Genomic DNA, 23,559 nt, shown 5'->3' on the forward strand with positions numbered 1-23,559 from the left:
ATTTGGTCTTTAACAAAACTATATTAGCTGCTTGACTGTTCACGGTTTCGCTTTGGCTACTAAAACCTCACTCTGAGCATCTAATTTGATGTTCAATTGTGTATTTACTGAATCTAACTTAAGACTTTCATCACTTAGTTCTTGTCTTAAAGAAGCATTTTGAGCATTTAAATCTGCTCTTTGAGTATCTAACTTAGCATTTAGTTCTTTTCTAAAAGAAGGATTTTTTTCACTTAGTTCTTTTCTCAAAGCCACTGAATCTGCTCTCTGGGTTTTAAGTAAATTCACTACCTCAGACCAGTTTGGCACCTCCTTACTCACTGTCATAGCCATATGCTATCCATATTCCTATAGATTTTTGACCTAGTGATCATCTAAAACAACTTCCCCTCTAAATGTACTAGCTACAGTACTATAATATTTGAACAGTTTCTTCTTCCTTTTTTTATTTTTATTTACTTTTTAATTTTCTACCCGAACAATTATTGTTGTTCACTCTCCCAGCGTAGAGTTTTATGCTGCATTGGCAAATAGGTGTAGAATCAGCACCGGTGAATAACACAGGCATCAGCAGTGTCAAACGTTGGTTGTAGTGTTGGCATCAGCTAGCAGACATGAAGTCAGCAACGGTGAATGGCAGCTGTTGCAGTCAGCAATGGTGGCGGGTTACTGCGTCACCATCGTTTGGTTACTGCATCGACGTTAGCGGCTGGTTGCTGCGTCAGCATTGGCTGGTTACTGCGTCAACATCGGTGGCTGGTTGCGGCATGTGTGAGAACTTCTTCCTCCCCACACCCAAATCTTCTTAATCGAAAAGTTAAGATCTTCCCTCCGTTCTTTTGACATTATTACCTTCTCTCATCTTATATTGTGTTGCATTTGCAACTTTCTCCCTTTGGTTCAGTAGACACAATGCAATTACTCAAAACAGTTTCTCAGTCTTGTTATGCCTGGTTGCTATGGCAATTCAAATATCTTCTTCCTGTTCTTGCCTTACAATTTCCCTTTTTCTTTGTGCTCTGTCACTTGGTCGCCATGTTCTAACACTTTCTTGGATGACAAGAGACAGTGCTGTGTTAGGTTGCACGACTCACATGTCTCTTCCAGTTGACTCATACGTTGTGCATGCAGCCGATCCTCTCCTTTGGGTCATCAGCTACATCGCTCTCACCATTTAATTCTTCTCCGAAGATGGTATCAGGTTAAAAGGAATAATATTAACCAACTTGCTGTTCTTGAAATAGATCATTTACTCATACAATCTTTTCAGTTCAACAACAATATATTTTCAACTCTCATCCGCAAAGCAACAATTATTCTGTAGAAGCTCCAGCAAGCCAACTGGTTCCAAGATAATTGTCAGAATCGACAAAACACCCATACAATTACATACATGCTGCCTCATGCAGAGCCAACACATGAAGTAAGAGTCTCTATACAATATACATTTCATCTGTCTCTGTAACAATCCTCATGACAGCACAAAACATGGAACATTATACAAACATTCTTTGTCTTTTTGATATAAATTCCAAGGCACTGCTGGTAACCACTTGTTGGGGCCGCTCATCTGATGCAGCTCCTGGCTTCCCATGACAGCTGTCCCTCCTGCACACACAGATAAGTGTGGCACAGTAAAAAGGCTCTCTCACCCTTCTCATTAAAATGTCGGGTGTTCGAGACGTTGGTGAGCCAAGTGTTTCTAGAACTTAACCCGAAACTCTCGAAGCACTACAACTCCATTCATACAATGTAATTCTAGAAGGTCTATAAAATACCCATCTATGGCTGCCATAACATCTTTGTCAGACTCAAAACAATTCCCAGTCACAACAACTGTCCACGTGGTGGCATATCTGCTGAACAGGGTAGATGTTTCAAAATTTTGCACTTAAACTCCACCAATTTTCCAAGAACCACAGCAGCTTCCTGAACAGTGGAAATGTCCACATTAAATATGACTTTTGATACTGTTTTGCAATATATGCCTCTTCTAAAGCAGTTTTTCATCCAGTTGGAGCAAAAGAGTTCAGTCTTATTTGCCAATAATTGTTGCAACTTTATGGCCCATCAGAGATGATGTCACCAAATAAGTCCTCCATTTGGTTTACCAAAACTGAACAAGAGAGTGACACAAGAATTGGACATGGGATGGTTGTAAGGATCCAACCTGAGCCAAAGGCTCAGCATTCTCATGCGCTATCATTTATGCTATGAGAACAACTGACACTAATTATATATGATGGGCTGCTTAAATTTGCATATGAACTGGCCTGATTGGCTACTTCAATGCTAATTACCTCTGAAATGGTGCAAAAAACTGAATTTTGTTGTTAACCGTTATTCCCAGCACAATCTACCTAGCAACACCCTTAGTAGCTTTTCATAGTCTTTCTGATCACCCAGTGTGTGTGTGTGTGTGTGTGTGTGTGTGTGTGTGTGTGTGTGTGTGTTTAAATCAGAAGTGCACATTAAATGGCATAATCAAAACTTGACCTTAGGATGGTAAAATGTGTGTGCAACTTACTTCTGATGACATCATAAAAGAAAGACAAAGAGAGACAAAGAGTATGACTACTGGAAATATAAATTGTTATCAGAGGGGTACAGGCATGTATGTAACTTCAATCACTCTGTGTCTTGTAACATGAATTCTTTTTTTGTGCAGTGTAAAAGTTTGTTTTAAACTGCAGTCTATAGTCACATCAGACAAATTTTTCACAACAACAGGAAATAGAAAATACCATTAGCTACAAATCGTTATCTGAAAAGTTAACTATCAATTACATCCTCTGTAAGAATTCCACAATGCAACTGTTTATTCAGAATGACCAATATGATTTGTTAAAAAGGTATCCATAAGCAGACAGTGGCAGGTACAACACTGGTATCACTGCATCTTGCCTAGATGGTTCATATGATAAAACATTAGCAATACAAACAAGAGTGTAGCATTAGTTTTTTGCTTCTGTGTATCTTATTAAATCATAACTATAACAGCACAGAAAAAGTTACATGTTTTTATGTGTAAATGCAGAACAAAAACAATGGAATATGGCTTCACATTTACCTCAATGTCTTGGCACTTCTTTTTGAGTTCATCTGTAGCATCAATGGACAATGATTTGAAGGCATCTAGTATTGGACGATATCCAGTGCATCTACATATGTTTCCTCCAAATGAATTTTCAATTTCTTTCATGGTCATATCTTTTCCAGTCTGTAACAAACTGTTTATGATTTTCATTATAGTTTGGTTCTGGTGAAATAATGAAAAGTTGAATTCTTTTTAATAATCCCAGCTGTACTCATAGCACAAAATTATTGGAACAGTTGCCTGCCATCATGTTCAACTCCCAAAAACCCAAAAATACAGTAATGTCAGTCATTCAACAGAATTCCTTCGGACAAATACTGAGCCATACTACCTATATAAATACCAATGGTTGCCTGTTATTACGGTCAACTCCTTGAACCTCAGAAGTGCACAAACTGCAGTCATTCAAAGGAATTCCTTTGAAGGAATACTGAGCCATACTATTTCAATAGCTACCAACAGCTTCCTGGCATTTTATGGTGGAGAATCTCAGTCTGAAAGCAAAGATGTACCTCCAAACTTCAGTCTAATACCACATAAATGTTTTGCAGTGTTCATACCAGGCATACATGGCACGATTTTTTGCATGAATTCAGCAAATGTTTCAAGACTCCTAGTATTACAATGGAAAACAATTAGGAATATGCATGTTGCCAAACAACAGGAGTCCTGTCAACAACTGTTAAAAAATTTCAAATACTACTCATTCCCTCCCTTTACACATTTGAGGCACTGATTTTCGTATACAAAAAACAATATATCGAGTTACCTTTCATTAGAAATGTGGAATGCACTCAACTACTGTGATATGACTTTCAAAATGATGGAGTACAGCAATGAGTCACCCTTTCCTTTCAGGCTTTACTAAAGCAAATCTAGATTTCAGCTAGTAACTAGCCATTATCAATGCAGTATTTCAGAGCTTCTGTAATGGAGGTAAACTTCGAGGAGAACACATCAGTTTGCTGTATGGTGCTCTCTATCAAACAGAAGGTGCCATACAGCCAACCAATGTGTACTCTGCAAAGCTTACCTTCATTATACAGTAGTCTTGAATGAACTATGACAGGAGCCTGAACAAAAGGGGACTGACATACTAGAACATGTATTTGAAGACATTCTGGAACTTGGTTACATTTGGATATGAGATATGAAGTGTGGTAGACCTGTGGGTCATTTATCCTTCAATTTAGGTAATCAAGTTAGATGTAGGATTTTTGCTATCGCTTGGGAACAGCTTTTTTTTTCAATAAATCTGGTTCTACTAGATATATTGGTAGCTTCATCTACTGAAAACCTACTCAAAGTTTATGTTAAAAGTAATGCTGCAAAAATTGTTTAATACATGCACAGTTATCACACAGTAGAAGAGTTTATAAATCCTCACCTAAAATAACCAAGTAAAATATTTCCAATATATATTAAGTTTATACAGTTATAAAGTTTAGTTCATTCTACAGAAGTCACTATTGCTTTTCTTATTATCAGTTAGTTATAATATTTAATACAAACTGTAATTCTGACTTGTCCCATATCCATGAGTAACAATGCACAAAAGGAATTCTGGTGCCGATAAAAATAAAATGAAATAAAAACAATGACTGAAACTAAATAAAAAGTGTAAAATACAAATTCAGTTAACATTACAACCACTCTCTCTCATTTTCACTGGTATTCACATTATCATACAAACCAAACTGGACTAACTGTGTAGTGTAGTGTGCGTGTGTGTGTGTGTGTGTGTGTGTGTGTGTGTGTGTGTGTGTGTGTGAAAAAGGATTTGTCCATAAAATGCAGTTTTCAGTTGTGTTTGTGTGGCTGTTGACAGCTCAGTGCCTTCACTAAGTGAGTTCTGACCTAAAAACAATACTCTCTGGTTAGGTCTCAGCCTGTTTTGACTGCTGCCTGTGAGACAGTATGAGGACTGATCCATGATTGTGGAGCTTCTGATCAGCATGTCATCAGTGCCTCCAGCCATAATGGCCAGTAGATGAAACCTAATGGCCCCACTGCTTCTCTGCTCAAGCAGATCCACATTTGGCCTCAGAACCCTGTGTGAACCCCATTCCAGACCTCTCTACCTCTGAAAAAAAATCTGAGGAGGCACTGGTAATTCTGCACTTTTGTTTGAACACAAAAAATAATATTTTAACAAGTGGCTTACGGAAATGTGTTCACCATGAGTGCTGCACTTCGGAGGTAGCTACCCACAGAGTAAGAAATCCCACATCATCAGATTATGCTGTAATGGCAGTTGAGCAAAGAAGACTTAATCTCACCCTAGTAGCCAGAAGGAGGTGGGTCACAGATGAGTTGATAATATAACCAACTGCATTTAACTATTCATCTTTTATAACCACTGATCTTCCCACTGATGCATGATGTTGTATTTCAAAGTGATGCATTAGCATACAGGGGGATATAACATTAAGCTGTGTTTTCAGTGAATTGCCACGTGCCCTGGCACTTCTTTAGATAACACTTCCTTCCCCAGCCTTTGAACACAAAGAGTGACATCCTGGGTAAACTGGACTTGTGTAGCTGCCAGGTATGTATTTTGTATAAATTGGAGAGTACTTAGGGGGCCAAAGCAGATGAGAAATTTTGGAACAATAGTACATCTCTACTATTGCAGTGCCATTATGATTGCATTTAACTTTGCATCAAATAATGTTAGTTCATTTGGTTAGTGACTCTTGAGAACATATTCAAGGAAAACCAATGTGCATCTAATAGAGATCCCTCAATAAGTTGACTGCAAATGTAGCCTTTAGTTATGTTCATCACTTAAAATTTGAGTAATGTATAGCTAACGATGTAACCACGTGTACTACCTATTCCGTAACTCATTAAATCTAAAATAATATCAGGTCTCTTCAGTAACTAGGGCAATAGTAGGTGTCAACTTTTAGTTAAGTTGCACTTAGATGGACCATATTTTATGGCAATATTTGGCAACAATAGCATTGCCATCAATATTGCTGTAATGTGGCTGCAACAGACAGCAATTTTGTATATGGCTGGATGATATTGCTGATGTGGCAGGCTGTTGCATGTAGTTGCTGTCTTATTGCCTAGGGGTTGATGGAGTTACCCATAAAGGATGGAGAATATTTCTTATTGCAGGGAAATATCTATCTCTGTCCATGTCTGTAAATGCTTCCCTCTCATTCCCATCTTTGTTTCCTTCTTCTCTCATCGAAAGGGCAGCAATCATGTCTCCGAATGACAAAAATATCATTTCGCTTCTGCTCGAACTTTTGCTCATACACATACAGCAACATGTGGTTGTTTGTTGTCATGAATTAGTTATGTACATCAATGTGGAAATGGACAAATTTTATAAATTCAATTCATTTACAACACGGTTATGGGATGATGAAAGTAATCTATACACAGACTGCAATCTGAGAAAAGTTAGTTGGCAAGCTATAGCTTATGAGCTTGGAATCATGCTTGATGAACTGTACAAAAAATTCCAAACTCTTAGAACCTATGCCAAATGCGAGGCAAAAAAATTGCAGAGGAAAAGTGGAAGCGCATCTTTTTCTGTGTGGTTTGCATTTGATATGATGAGTTTCACATTATCAAAAGATGTACCTGAAGTGGGAATTTATAGTGTAAACAGTAGTGTGTGCTTTTCCCCAAGGATAAAATGAAGACTGTATTCTTATGTCAAACTAAATGAAATCTTGCAGCCCTACCAAAGCATTGCATACTTCTGGTACCATCAAGCTTACTAAGTTTAAAAAGGTACATCTAACTTCTATATGAATTACCAGCAGCTAATAAATTGAAGGGTGACTGACAGTTAAGTTGTAACTGGTTTACAGTCTCACATGTTTCTATCGGTTTAAGGATACAGGATACTTTCCCAGCTCAATATTATGTAAAAATCAACACTTATTTCTTTCAGACACTGTTTATAATGTATATGTTCTACAGATTTTTTGTTGATATCAAGTAATGAAGAACACTTTATAAACAAATTAGAAGTATTTTGAATATTTTTGAACCTGCTTAGGGTTATTAAAAAAATTACAAAGAAATTGATGCAATTTTTTCCCAAAATGCTTCCTCAAATTGAGGTACCATTTAATCCAATGTTATACATTTGAAGGAGACAAAACTTTTACCAAATATGTATGACATGATGGCTGAGGTACTAGGCCTATTTAATTCCACCTATTATGTAAATTACAAGGATAAAAAAATATAGCATCTTACATTTTAATTTTTATAATTTTTTGTTAATAAATATGTTATTTTTTCTATAATTTAGTTGATTCTGCGATAAAGCTTGGGTCTACTACATAAGTATGGACAATTGCAAGTTACATAAAAAAATTAGAGCACTGCTTTATAAACTGTAGGAAATATTTGTACCTGAATTCTGAAAAATACAACTTGCGGGAAATTGCGAATGATGATATGAATCCAATTAAACTGTGCCTTATCACATTCCTGAAGCATAGTCTTCTTCCTGCAGCATTTCTTCATCTTCAAGCTTCCTCTTGGCATTCCTTTTGGCACTTCTTGTTTCTTTGGTAACTTGAAGAGTGAATCTTTCAGCTTCATACACCCATTGTCTGTCACACACAAGCAATTATCTTCCATATTACAGCCACAATTTATGCCTAAATTTCTCAAGACTTCCAACTTTCCTATCACTCCATCATTGAAACACATCACTGTATCTAGTACACCAACATTTAATGTATTTAGTCCTACAAAAACATTCTTGGGTTATCTTTCCCATATGGAATGGTTGAAACTTTCATTTGTATTCTGAGTGTCCCCATGAAGACATTTACTAAGCAAAACAGGGTCACTCAGCTCTCTAAAAACTGGTTTTATTTCATTCACCACAGGCTAAGGAAGAAAATTCTTATGATGGTATACTTGACTACTTTCTTTTGCTTTTTGGTAACCACACCAAGAATTTGCTCCTTTAGGGCAAAGTCTGTAAACAGGGTGGTCATCTGTGGACAACTTATGAAAGTAGGTGGCCCATACAGCTTTTCTCATTGCTGTAACATCATTCAGAGGTGCACTTCATCTAATGGCCAGTCCATAATAACGCTGAAGAAGGTCTATTTCAGTTTCTGTCAATCTGCCTCGGCCAGACAGATATTTTCCATCAGATAGCAAGTTTCCTTTCATTTCTCTTTGTAGCTTCCTCAATCTAGCTCCCATCCTCTTTTGCACATGTCCACAACACTCCAGTTATGTTACCAAGGTATCACCACAAACATTGAACTCATTAATTTTATTGAAAGCTTTAGTGTTCCCATGTTATAAACAGGCTCCATCCTCCGAAATATTTTTAGAGCTCCATCATACTCATTACCTCAACTGTAACCATCATAATTCTTAGAAATCAATATGTCCTTCAGTTTTGCCATGGCAGGTGTGGCAGTACTTAGATAAGCACTCAACATCAACAACTTTTCCATTCTCCAGTGAAATAGTACTTACACCACCATTCATGGAATGATGTCCTCGAAGTTGCCATGTCCCATCAAGTGGAACAGCAATGTCCCTGGTTCCACTAATATTTACAGTTTCTTCTACTGCATGTTTCATAGATGCTTTAGACACAACTGTCAAGGCACCTAAAAGTATTTTTATGTACTTGCTGAACCTACTAGGAGGAGGAGGAAGGTCCATCAAACCACAAAACGTTTGAGCAGCCTTTTTTCCTTTTCCTATTGCATGCATTGCATACAATAACTTCAAATTCACATCATATGAATTATGCACAATGTTCGAAGTCATTTTTGGGGTAGATTTATTGCAGGATCTACACAGAACAACTAATTTTGATGCTAAACCCTTCCTGCTATTTGTTGTTCAGTTATTTCCAAACAGCCTATACCATCACATTGTTTACATTTTGCCACTTCCTTTATCAAAGAAGATAAGATGCCCACATCATCAACAACAAATCCATTACATACAGCATCATTGTTATTACAAAAATTTGAATCACTAAAAGGCATCCCCTGTGGGAGTTTCTTCCCTGAAGAACTGATACACTGGTTACTTTCAACAGTGTGGCTTTCTTTGTCTGTGAACTGGTTATCCTGAATTTCCTTTTATTGGATTTCTTGATGCATGGCATAGTTTGTATTTATTGCATACTAAAGCATATGTACTTCCACAAATATACGTAGCACTTGGGCAACCAACATTCAGTAACACGTGAACAAACTGCTCCAGGGAAACAAAAGTAAATACTAACAAGGATAATCATTTACAGACACTGTAATCCTGCACTGTTATCAACATATACAATGTATCATACGTATAATCGACAGAAGCAGAAAGTTCACAGTTCTTTTCGAAATAATACTAGTTTCGTAACATAAATAAAGGGGGCGTGGTGGCATACATGACCGTAACTTTTTTCATTTGAAACCCTATAATGTATATATCAATGTAATCAGGAAAGACTGTATCTGTTGTTGTTACGGTCTTCAGTCCAGAGACTGGTTTGATGCAGTTCTCCATGCTACCCTATCCTCTGCAACGTTCTTCATCTCTGAGTTGCTACTGCAACCTACATCCTTCTGAATCTGTTTAGTATATTCATCCCTTGGTGTCCCTCTACGATTTTTATCCTCCACGCTTCCCTGCAATACTAAATTGGTGATCTCTTGATGCCTCAGATTGTGTCCTACCAACTGATCCCTTCTTCTAGACAAGTTGTGCCACAAATTCCTCTTCTCCCCAAGTCTGTTCAATACCTCCTCATTAGTTACATGATCTACCCATTAAATCTTCAGCAATCTTCTCTGGCATCACATTTCGAAAGCTTCTATTCTCTTCTTGTCTAAACCATTTATCGTCCATGTTCCACTTCCGTACATGGCTACACTCCGCACAAATACAAGGGTTGGAACTAAAATAGTGGCAACTATATATTCATAGCTGATAAAAAAAAAGGGTTACGTGTTTGCACCTGTTACTGTCCTTCAAAGTAGTCACTAGCATTGTGTAGAACCTGTGCCAGCGATGTGGAAGGCGTAGTATACCATTAGCAGAGCCTGTACTGTTGATGGTGCGAATGGAGCGGTCTAAAAGTTATGGTGATTCTTGTGTACCACTGTGATGGTCTTATCCTAACGCATTACATTCCTCAATGGCAGACCATCAATGCACAGAATTACTGATCATTTTTGGAGCACCACATGCGACCAGCTTTGCGAAAGAAGCAGGGACACTTTCCGCGCAACCCACCCATCATTTTGCACGACAATGCGTGGACGCATACAGCGCAAGCTGTGGCTGCTCTGTTCAGTCATTGGGACTGGGAAGTATTGTACCATCCACCATAATCCCGGACTTAAGTCCTTGTGGCTTTGATTTGATTCCGAAGATGAAGGAATCATTTCGTGGCATTCGCTTCAGAACTATTCCAGAGATTTGACAGGCAGTAGACTGCTCCATTTGTATCATCAACAGAACAGACTCTGCTAACGGTGTACTACGCCTTCCAGATTGCTGGCAATGGCTTCTACACAATGCTGGTGACTACTATGAAGGATAGTAACAGGTGCAAACATGTAACTCTTTTGTATTGGTTGTGAATAAATAGTTGTCCCTATTTAAATTCCAACCCTGACACTTTCAGAAAGAACTTCCTGGCACTTAAATCTATACTCGATGTTAACCAATTTCTCTTCTTCAGAAATGCCTTCCCTGCCATTGCCAGTCTACATTTTATATCCTCTCTACTTCGACCATCATCAGTTATTTTGCTCCCCAAATAGCAAAACTCATCAACTACTTTAAGTGTCTCATTTCCTAATCTAATTCCCTCGGCATCACCTGATTTAATGCAACTACATTCCATTATCCTTGTTTTACTTTTGTTGATGTTCATCTTATAGCCTCCTTTCAAGACACTGTCCACTCCATTCAACTGCTCTTCCATGTCCTTTGTTGCCTCTGACAGAATTACAATGTCATCGGCAAACCTTAAAGTTTCTATTTCTTCTCTATGGATTTCAATTCCTACTCTGAATGTTCCTTTTGTTTCCTTCACTGCTTGCTCATTATACAGATTGAATAGTATCAAGGATAGGCTACAACCTTGTCTCACTCCCTTCCCAGCCACTGCTTCCCTTTCATGCCCCTCGACTCTTATAACTGCCACCTGGTTTCTGTACAGGTTGTAAATAGCCTTTTGCTCCCTGTATTTGACCCCTGCCACCTTCAGAATTTAATAAATTCATAAAAAAATTTCGAGTTTTCCACCATTTATAAGTACCCTGTATCCTTAAGCAATTCTTGGACAAATCGCTTGTCAGAGATTGTAAGAGATACTCGCAATCGTGTTTCAACATTTTAAAAAAATTCTGGAACAGGTATGTTTTCAGCATCAGTTCACAGTCTTTTTTTCTGATTACTTAAGAAAAAAACTCACCAACACAGCCACATTTCTCTTGCTCTTTTCAACTTGATTCCTTGTGTGATGTAAAAGCAGGAGGGCTGCACTCACTTCCAATAGCTTGTGTTCCTCCATTTTGTGGCAATAGTGTGGCCCCATATAAAAACTTCTGTCTTGTAAATATATTGTCACAAACATTGCTGGACAACAGTGGACAGTAATGTTGTAGTATATGTGTTTGAAATTCATATGGTAGCAATATTGCAAGACAACTATGTCAGGAAATATTGTCAGCAATAAGTAATTTTTATGGCCCATGTAAATGTACCTTTAGGTTTGGAGTAGAGAACATGAATATGGGGCTGGTCCTGTAGGCACATGTGACCATCTTAATCCCTCCATAGGGTACGTTGTCAAATATTTAGAGACACTTAAGTTTCACTGACCCTTGCATATGTTTTGGTTTCAGCTTTATATCAAAAGTCACACAATCTATTCCACACAACCACACACCCAAAAAAGGGATCAGTCCAAAATGTGCCTCATCTGACACAACATGAGCCATTATCTATTCTTTAATATTTAATGAGTAGTTTCAAATGCCTGATAAAGTGCACTGTGACTACACCTTATGCTTCCAAATACATTGGTGGCTAATGGCTGGTAAACTATACTGTCAAGTCATTGTCTTGAAGGCCATCAATAAGTGGCAATATATATCAGTCAGTACAGTTCCTTATATGCTCTGTACAGTTTCTTATAATTGTATATGATAATTATTTGAGTGCAAAGTTCACACAGATACAGGGCTTCTAGAACATCAAAATTAATTTTTATGTTTAATGTTCCATATATCAAACACTATCACACCTGATTCAGATTAAATAAATTTATGAAGTCTTTTAACTGGTTGCCTAGACTTTCTTCACAGGATGAGTACAAATGCATAGGTCTTTGATTTCAGAAAAAAATCTAATTATTAAATAGATATTTAATCTCAAGATAAAATGTTATATGACTGGTAGCTAACAAAGAAATAACCTGGTGTAGAAAGGTGACAGGTGTACAGTAGAGGAGACAAGTCACTGAGAATATGTGCTAATAAACAGGCACAAGTAATGTGTACAGTATAATAATAGAAAATAACAGTGAACTCAAACAGTGAAGAGCTGGCATTCTTTACAAAAGGAAATTACTATTTGTTAACATTATCTTATCATCTACTGACCTCGTCTCAGATTTCTAGTATTAATATTTCATAAATACACTGCCGGAAAAAAAAATAGTACACCCTTTTAGCGGATTCCAATTCACTGAAGATTTATCATTGCAACAGTGCATGAAATGATTACATTTACAGGTTAATAGCACAAATAGACAGAATGGACAGTGTCTTGAAAGGAGAATATAAGATGAACATCAACAAAAGCAAAACAAGGATAATGGAATGCAGTCGAATTAAGTTGGGTGATGCTGAGGAAATCAGATTAGGAAATGAGACACTTAAAGTAGTAAAGGAGCTTTGCTATTGGGGGAGCAAAATAACTAATTATGGTCGAAGTAGAGAGGATATAAAATGTAGACTGGCAATGGAGAGGAAAGCATTTCTGAAGAAGAGGAATTTGTTAACATCGAGTATAGATTTAAGTGTCAGGAAGTCATTTCTGAAAGTATTTGTATGGAGTATAGCCATGTATGGAAGTGAAACATGGATGATAAATAGTGTGGACAAGAATGCTGAAGATTAGATGGGTAGATCACATAACTAATGAGGAGGTACTGAATAGGATTGGGGAGAAGAGGAGTTTGTGGCACAACTTGACTAGAAGAGGTGATCGGTTGGTAGGACATGTTCTGACGCATCAAGGGATCACCAATTTAGTATTGGAGGGCAGCGTGGAGGGTAAAAATCGTAGAGGGAGACCAAGAGATGAATACACTAAGCAGATTCAGAAGGATGTAGGCTGCAGTACGTACTGGGAGATGAAGAAGCTCGCACAGGATAGAGTAGCATGGAGAGCTGCATCAAACCAGTCTCAGGACTGAAGATCACAACAACAACAACAACAACAATAGTTCTGGGATAGCAGGTATTGATCCATGTTGAAAAATCCATATCAGTGTGTGGTACAGCTTCCACATGCAGCAATGCAGGTGCTGACTCTGGCATCCAGTCGATTGTACAGTTGGCAAATACTGTCCAGGGATATGTTATGTTATTCCATGCCTGCTCAACCTATTTACATAGTTCTGTAGGAGTTCTTGGTTGACGAGTTGCACTAGTTACATCTTGTCCCATCATATCCAACACATGCTCAATTGGAGACAAGTCTGGAGTTTGTGCTGGCCTGGGAAGTTGCTGCACATCTTACAGAGCATGGTAAGTTTCATGGGAAGTGTGTGGGCTAGTAGTATCCTGTTGAGCAACACATCACCTTCCTTGGTCTAACAATATTCTACACATACCGAGCGCTGGTTAGTGTCTCCTCCAGAAACTCCTAAGGTGAACGAGATTTGTAGCTTATCACACCCCAGACCTTAATAACTGAAGTGGGGCTGGTGTGACTTGGATTAATGCACTCCACTAAACAACAGTCACTGGTTTTACATCATATTCACAAACAACCATCACTTGCATGCAGGCAGAAATTGTTTTCATTGCTAAAGACCACTACACACCTCTCCATCTTCCATGTCGTCCTCTCATGACACTAACTGAGCCTTGTATGTCAATGCTGTGGCATGAGTGGCAGACAGGCTAGAGGTGTGCATGCCCGCAGTCTCACTGCTAATAACAGCTCACAACAGTGTGTGTTAACACTTCTGGGCTCACAAGCTCTCTTATCTGTGCTGTGGTGGCTGTACGATCTGCCACTGCTACCCGTACAATACAATGATCCTGTGTACATATCCAGAACCTCATCTACAGGTATGAGCATCTTCACACGACCACTGATACAAGCATCATTGCACACCTGATGCAGCACATCCAACTTCCATGGCAATTCTCTGAAAGGACCAACCTGCCACTCAGAAAGTAACGATTTTCCCCCTTTCACACCCTCTCTGTTGGCAGTGGGAAGCACAAGTGCACCTCCATGGCATGGTTGCCTGCTTGTTTCACACGTTTGCTACGCCAATATGCTATCTGTTGGCAGATGACATTGAAATCATTATCATTACACCTAGAATCCCTCAGGTGAAAAATGTTGCCACTGGATCAAAATTGATGTCGTATTCCAGGCGTAATTTTTTTCTGGCAGTGTAACATTATAGATCTCTTCTACAGTATTTCATCTTCCTTGATAAATCTAAGCCATATCTGGATGAGATTTGCACCCTTTGTGTACACTTAATTGATTCATACTATATGAAAGCAAATTGGCTGTGTTTTCCATTAGGTTTTTGAATGAAACAGATAATAAAATTTTCACTATGCATAACTCGTCCTCTGTACCCTTCTGTCAATACTTTTTCCAGCTTTGTCAACATCAGGAGGAATAGTCTCTTGTCTCTTGCACAAGCAACTATATATCTAGCAACACATTTTAAAGCAATTTTTCTCATTTTTGCTTAAAAATTGCTAGGAAAACAGCTTTCATAACAAAATGTATAGGTGAAGAAAATATAGAAGTAGGCAATATAGGAGCTAAGAGCATTTATTTCAGTTTTCAAATATTTTCAGGTTCACTCATGTTGCTGCAGTTTACTACTGTGCAAAAGAATTTAAAACCTAGTTCATACTTAGCTCACTTGTCCCTTAGTTCTAGTTATTAAAGCCCTTTTCTGTAATCTATATTTTCTGCTCTATGCACTGTATAGTTTTGCTTTCTGTTCTGATTTCATTTCTACTATATTACTTCACAATTAGCTTTTCTTATATTTTTGATCTTCCTTTTTTGCTCATCTGTTTTATTTTATTTTTTAATCCATTTATAGTTACAGTTGGTCCTAATTCAATACTAAAATACTAAAAGTAAAAATATCACAGCACTATAAATAAAATTAATTTCCATGCACAAATTTAGAATGAAGTTTTTTATTCTGGTCAAAGAGTGTCAGTGATTGCTGATAGTTATCTGAAACGAAACTGAAAATCCACAGATATTCAAAAACAAAGTAAAAGATTGCCTTACTCCTTCAATAATTTATCAGATATTTGTTTAATGTCATCAGTTGTATCGATAGGTTCTATTTTGCTAGTATATAGACAGGTGATAGTGTCCTGTATAAAGTTACATAAATGTTGAAGTTTTACATAAAAACAGCAGCTGTAAGAGGAGCAGTGGCTTTTTACATAGTAGTTACTTTTTTCGTATACAGGGAATAATACATCTACATCTACATCTACATGATTACTCTGCAATTCACATTTAAGTGCTTGGCAGTTCATACAAGAATACTGAAAAACTTTCAGGGTCTGTAGAGGGAATATTGAGGAACAAATTGAGGTTAGGAACCCATGTGCAGAAAAAGCATCCAACAACGCTACAGAGTATCTAAGTTGTGGAGGCAAACATTTGTCGCTAAGCCATCCCACTGGCATCAAATCTGTTTTTGTAATCTGATGGCCTGAAAGAACAAATTCTTTCAATGGGCTTAACAGCATTCAGTTCATTAAATAATGTCAAATACATCCACATCAATCATGACTCTGTTAGCAGAGTAGTTGCAGTGGCAGCAGAGTAGAATGCAAATGAACTCAACTTTGATTGTAAAAGGATAACATGGCAGCAAACATTGATCCCTACAACTCTAACAGCACATAGAAATCCTATCCTTTGTTCCTTAAGACACCCTCTATGCTCCCTCAGAGATTGTTGTGAATTAGTAATTCCCACCTTCCACCTTTTACAAATTAAAAAAAAAAGGTATATAAATTCTTCTGCAGAGTTTTCAAGGAGAAACTCTTTCACTTTGTTTTCAAATTTTGCTTTGCTGACTGTCAGACATTTTATATCAATGTGTATATGACTGGTTACAGCACTGTGCAAGTCTTTTTCTGCAAGACAACCTTAATGTGTAATAACGAATCTCCTATCCTCTTCTGGTATTGTTATTATGCACATCATTGTTCCTTTTGAACTGTAGTGGGTTATTTACAACAAACTGTATGAAGGAACAAATACACAGTGAATCAGTACTCAAATTGCCTGCCTCCTTAAACAGATGTCTGTAAGACGATCAAAGGTGAGTACCACATATTGTTCTTAGAGCATGTTTTGGAGCAATTAAGACTATTTTTTCTTAAAGATGATTTACCCAAGAACTCATTCCATATGACTTTACTGGTACTGAATGAAAATACACAAAATATGTTAACTTACTGATTTGTCTCTTTCCAACATTTGTAAATGATTCCAAGTGCAACCACACTATAGAGAGCTTCAGAAAGGAAAGCATAGGGCAGTTCCTTTGATCTGTATGAAGTCAGCATTGCCCCTGACCCCATATTGAAACCGAGTAAACACAAAATGACAGCAGTTACTACAACTGGGCATTCTTAGAAAACAGAACTAATCTAACTGACTAAATGAAAATATATCTAAAAACAAAGATGATGAGACTTACCAAACGAAAGTGCTGGCAGGTTGATAGACACACAAACAAACACAAATATACACATAAAATTCAAGCTTTTGCAACCAACGGTTGCTTCATCAGGAAAGAGGGAAGGAGAGGGAAAGACAAAAGGATGAGGGTTTTAAGGGAGAGGGTAAGGAGTCATTCCAATCCCGGGAGCGGAAAGACTTACCTTAGGGGGAAAAAAGGACAGGTATACACTCGCATACACACACATATCCATCTGCACATATACAGACACAAGCAGACATTTATAAAGGCAAAGAGTTTGGGCAGAGATGTCAGTCGAGGCGGAAGTACAAAGACAAAGATATTGTTGAATGACAGGTGAGGTATGAGCGGCGGCAACTTGAAATTAGCAGAGGTTGAGGCCTGGCAGGTAACGAGAAGAGAGGATACACTGAAGGGCAAGTTCCCATCTCTGGAGTTCTGACAGGTTGGTGTTAGTGGGAAGTATCCAGGTAACCCGGATGGTGTAACACTGTGCCAAGATGTGCTGGCCGTGCACCAAGGCATGTTTAGCCACAGGGTGATCCTCATTACCAACAAACACTGTCTGCCTGTGTCCATTCATGCGAATGGACAGTTTGTTGCTGGTCATTCCCACATAGAAAGCTTCACAGTGTAGGCAGGTCAGTTGGTAAATCACGTGGGTGCTTTCACACATGGCTCTGCCTTTGATCGTGTACGCCTTCAGGGTTACAGGACTGGACTAGGTGGTGGTGGGAGGGTGCATGGGACAGATTTTACACCGGGGGCGGTTACAAGGGTAGGAGCCAGAGGGTAGGGAATGTGGTTTGGGGATTTCATTGGGATGAACTAAGAGGTTACGAAGGTTAGGTGGACGGCAGAAAGACACTCTTGGTGGAGTGGGGAGGATTTCATGGAGGATGGATGACTAAATGAAAACTTTCACAAAAGGAAATTATAATGAAACAAGGTGTGATAAATCTTCAGTTAAACACTTATAACATGAGTTTTTAAATTAATTACTGTTCACATGTGCAAGCTGTGAACTGCCACCACTTTTAGGTTCAGATGACAATGAAGCTACTTTCTTTTGTAAATACCAGTTTTTCCTAGCAGCAATTTTATTTTACTCTTTAATTTTTTTCTTTTCTGGGACTCTGAGCTGATAAATCAACTTCACTTCCACTAGAAATAGCTGTTATTGAAAACACTGCAGGAGTTTCAGTGTTTGTATCAGTGCTGGAATTTTCATTTATAACTTCAACCAGAAAGTAATGTATAGGTATTATTTCAGATGAAGCCAGTAGACTAACAAATGTTTCGAATTAGGCCCAGGCCTGTAAGTTCACTCTAGCATATTAAGTAATATGAATCATATTTGTTTAGTAAATGATGATTGATAAGATAATGACTGACTCGGTATACAAAAAAATCAAAAGAATACAAGGGCAGTAACATTATACATGCAATGAGAATTCCACTGCTAAAATAAGAGGAGAGAGCATATAGGTGGAAAGAGTACACTGAGGGCCTTTATGGGTGGGGGGACATACCAGATGACATGAAAGAAGAAGAAACAAATGTTGATAGGGAAGAGATCAGGGAATTCAGTATTAGAATCAGAATTTAGAGTAGTTCTGGAAGACCTGAAATCAAATAAGGGAGAAGGGACAGATTACATTCCATTGGAATTCATAAAATCATTGGGGGAAGTGGCCGCTAACATTGCCTTTTTTTATAGAAATAACTGAGACCATGTATAGTATTGATCCTTGTATACATTAAAATTATCTCAGCTGTTTCATTAAAAGAATTCATATGATCTGTATATGATGTATTATATTTCAGGCTACAATGTATAAAAAAGAAATTCATGAGTTACAATCAATAGGAACTAACAGTTAAAGTTACTCTTCAGTTAAGAATAGTTGAAATTACAACATTTCTGGCATACTTAAAATTCACATTATTAATTGCACAATCAAACACTAATTATTATTAAATTTATTTCTGTGTTAATTTATAAAATAATGATATATTTAGGCAATGGATCATCTTTTGTTTTGTAAACACTTTTGCTTTGTACACTCTTTGGAAATTGTGAGTATCGCAGAATGTAAGTAGTGGTGGGCATGCCTCTGCTGGAAACTCACGTATTTTTTGCTAAACTTGTCAACAACAATGTAATTTGTGGTGTGATAGAAGTGAAAATTGTAAAGTTGGTGTGATTTAGAAAAATAGGATAAAATAAAATTCAAGAATAATTCACACAAATCTTCAACAGTTATTTAGTATCAAGAACCTAAGAAATCAATATTTCAGCTGCAAGAATGCACCCATAGACAAGACTTTGAGCCATCAACAACAACAACGAGATAATGAAGATAAGTAAAAAGTTATTATTTTGCACTTCTTACACCTCTTGAAGCTTTTGAAAACAATGAAGATATTAAGACAGTGAATTTAATAGTGATGTGTGGGAGGGTAAGATTACAGCTGGCTATGTACCATCAGACTTTCAGAAAAACGTCGTCTGTACAATTCTCATTTTGGCTTTAGGAAAGGTAAAGGCACAAGAGAGGCTTTTCTGATGTTGCAGCTGATAATGAGAGCAAGACAGAAGAAAAATCAAGACACATTAATAAGATTTGCCAATTTGAAGAAAGTGTTTGACAATGTACAGTGGTGAAAGATGTTCAAAATCCTGAGAAGAATAGGGGTAAGCTATAGGGAAAGACAGGTAGCATACAACATGCACAAGAGCCCAGAGAGAACAATAAGACTGGAAGATCAATAACAAAATGCTCGGATTAGAAAGGGTGTAAAGCAAAGATGTCTTGCACTGCTACTGTTCAATCTATACATCGAAGAAGTAATGAAGAAAATGCAGTCTAATGAGTATAGAATGTGGATTGAGAGTAAATTGAAGGAAGAAGAAAGTAATGAGAAGTAGAAGAAATGAGAACAGCAAGAAACTTAACAAAAGAATTGGGGATCACAAAGTAGATGAAGTTAAGGAAGTCTGCTACCTCTGCACCAAAATAACCCATGATGGACAGAGCAAGGAGGACATAAAAAGCAAACTAGCACTGGCCAAAAGGGCATTCCTGGCCAAGAGACATCTGTTAGTATCAAACACAGGCCTTAACGTGAAGAAGAAATTTCTGTGAATACATGTTTGGAACACAGCATAGTATGATAGTGAAACATGGACTGTAAGAAAGCTGGAACAGAACAGAATCAAAGCCTTTGAAATATTGAAAATTAGGCACACTGATAAGGTAAGTAATGAGGAGGTTCTTCAGAGAAATAGTGAGGAAAGAAATATGGAAAACACTGAAAAGAAGAAGGGACAGTATGATAGGACATCTGTTAAAACATTACAGAATAACTTCCATTGTATCAGAGGAAGCTGTAGAAGGTAAAAACAGTAGAGGAAGACAAAGATTGGAGTACAGCCAGCAGATAATTGAGGATGTAGGCTGCAATTTCTAGTCTGAGATGAAAAAGTTGCCACAGGATAGGAATTTGATTTGTGGTGGGTAGCATCAAACCAGACAGAGAGCTGATGACTAAAAAAAAAAAAAGAAAAACTCTCGTCAGAGTTTGTCCTAAATATGAGATTTATTCAGCTTTTCCATTATACCAGCAAAAGGTACTGCCGTAAATCACAATCACTACTTTTAGAAGTGTGTATTTACTTCCTCCAAATTATGCAGGGGTTGGTCAGAAATGAAAATGACAGAAGTGGGAGATCTAGATGCCCAAGTATTTACAAAAAAAAAATAGCAGTTTTGGCATGGATCAGGCAAGGTATGAGCCATTTATGTTTCCGTAGTTTCTAGGTGCATTTGGCACAGCAGAAAGCATATGGAATGGTAGCCTGATGGTTGCAGGGCCAAGATGCTATGCGAAAACTGTGTTATCTTTTTTTCTTCATTTCACTTTTTACGCTACTTACACTGAAAATGAACTGAACTAATGCTCGATATATTGTATTTATCTATACTTCCATAACAGGCGTAAAAAGAAAAGGTGAAATCAAAATATAGGTTGTCATCGGTACTTCATTAAACTCTGGGAAACTTATAATGGCCCTACACAAAAAATTTTATTGATATGTTGAAACCTTATGTACATGAGAACAAAGTTCTTCTGTTAATTGACTCATAGGACAAACAAATTCATAATTATACAATGAGATTTTTCAAGATGAAGGATTGCCATCATGCAGTGTTTTAAAGTGATTCTCCCAAATGCACTATGCTATTGCAAACTTACGATGTCTGTTTTTATTGCCAGGTAAAGCATTTGATCAAAGCCCTTCAAAATTGCTCTTGTCTCATTGAGAGAAAATAGGAAATTGCATCCTGAGAAGCTGTGTCAAATTGCAATATTTGGTGACATGATGTGCTATGTGGGATTTGATGCCAACTGTGTGACTAGAGATAACCTTTCATGAATGTAAGCCAAGTTTGTTTTTCTACAGAAACTTTAAAACAACCATGTAACTGTGAAAATGGAACACTTATAATGTGTGCTACACACTGAGAAAATAACTGCTTTCCCTTTTTTACCATAAATATCACCCCAGAAATTGTAAATCATCAACTGAAAAATAATGAAAGCAGCTAATTTTATTTATGAAGTTCTTGTCTACAGCTCACAATCATTTCCTGAAAAATTATATGCAAACCAGATTTTTCTATGTCTTTCCTTTCCATGCCTTTTATGAAAGTATTAATAAATACAATACGTTTAACATTACTTCTGTTTACTTGGCAGTGTACGTAGTGTAAAAATTGAAAATACCATAGATAAAATAGTTTCCATGGACGTACTTCAACCCACAGCCCTTGGCTTACCATTCTGCACTCTTTCTGCTTTGCCACCTGCTGCTTATAAACTGTGCCATCATGAATGGCTCCACCAAATGAATGCTATTTTCATTTAAACACCTGGCCACCTAGACTCCTAATTCTGTCATTTTCATTTCTGACCAAGTCCTGCATGTGCTATAAATTTGGACAAGTAGGCACAGTCCATTGTGAGCTACAGACTACATGTACATGGCATGTTCAGGCAATGCCCTCAGATAAAATATTTCTCCATACTGAAGTGAGAAATGGCTTTCCTTCCAACTTTAAAGACAATTATGATATGTTAGCTACATTTAGTACACAGCAACATGCCACCTAAAATGAATCAAATGCATAGCAGCCAGTGAACACATTTTTCACTGCAAACTCTTCAAATTTTATGTTGCAGAGAAGTTGGTAATTAAGTATCACAATAGCTATAACCCACATCAAAAAATACACACTTCATCATCAAGCTGTGATATGAAACTATAAGACACAAAAAATCAATTTTATATGCCAGTTATTTTCGTCAGAATCAGATGAAAGAAATTATATACAGTAGTAAAGAATATGTGCAAATGCAAAACATATAATCAGTAAAGAATATGTGCAAATGCAAAACATATAATCTTTCACAATTAAGGGAAAAGGAGAACCTCTATTGAAAAACTAACTCCAGTAGTCAATATAGCTTTGCTTCATTTGCATACAGTATTTTGTATGGTTTAGTGGCTCTTATTGTTTACAGCAAGAAAATTGGTAAACTCATTTTTCTCATCTACTGCTATCAGTAGCTATGGGACTGGCTCATTACTTTCATCCACAGTGTTTTTTCTTACTGCTGCTCATTAAATGTTTCTACCTTTTACTGTACATCGAACAACTGTTTACTTGTCGGTAAGCCCAGCAACTAAAATGCACAATTAACAAAACAAACAAAATGCATCCGCTCACGTTTGGCTTCAAACACAGCTGTTTACTCAGCTGCAGTATGACAAACTTTACACATGCACATTAAATTTTGGCATATAGATTTCAGCTATATTTCCATTTTGTGTACTCTCTATTCCATGGTGCAACTGTGCCTGAACTAAGTTGTTTTAGGAGTTCCAAAATGTGTTTTTTCCTGTTTAAATTCTCATCAATATGGGCACCTAAAAATTTTGAAATTTCCACCCTCATTATTATTTCCTCACCTTGTGTCACATCTATCATTTATGTAGTACTCCAAATGTGCAGAATTAAGTAAGGCGTACCTTTTTGAAATTGAGGGTGAGACGATTTGTAGAAAACCACTCAATAATACTTTTAAGAATATTATTTACAATTTCTTCTGTAATTGTGTGTATGTTTGAACTGATTACAATACTATCATCATATGCAAAAAGAATTAATCCTGATTGTTGTATATTAAACCTATAGCCATTTGAATGTACGAGACAGAATGGTGGACCTACGATTGAGCCTTGTGGAACCCCATATGTGAGTTGTCCCCCTTCAGAAGAATTTCCCTGCTTACAATGACTGAATTATTAAGTAGAAATTTCTGTATTTCATCAAAGAAAATATTATCAATAAGAGTCCTACTGTCTTAATCAGGCTGTGCTGGAAACTTAATTACTAAGATTAAATTGTAGGATCCAAATAAGGCC

At 37.3% G+C, this 23,559-nt stretch overlaps 1 protein-coding gene across 2 annotated transcripts in view; it reads right to left on the reverse strand.

The window, feature by feature from the left end:
• LOC126458039 (uncharacterized) overlaps positions 1-23,559 on the reverse strand; it is a 425,031-nt gene that overhangs the window by 261,738 nt on the left and 139,734 nt on the right. For both annotated transcript variants that reach the window (XM_050094831.1, XM_050094830.1), the window contains exon 5: positions 3,071-3,230. In XM_050094831.1, the coding sequence (XP_049950788.1) occupies positions 3,071-3,230 (160 nt within the window). The remainder of the gene's footprint in view (positions 1-3,070; positions 3,231-23,559) is intronic.

This window comes from Schistocerca serialis, chromosome 2, assembly GCF_023864345.2.
Source record: "Schistocerca serialis cubense isolate TAMUIC-IGC-003099 chromosome 2, iqSchSeri2.2, whole genome shotgun sequence".
Lineage (NCBI taxonomy): Eukaryota > Metazoa > Arthropoda > Insecta > Orthoptera > Acrididae > Schistocerca > Schistocerca serialis.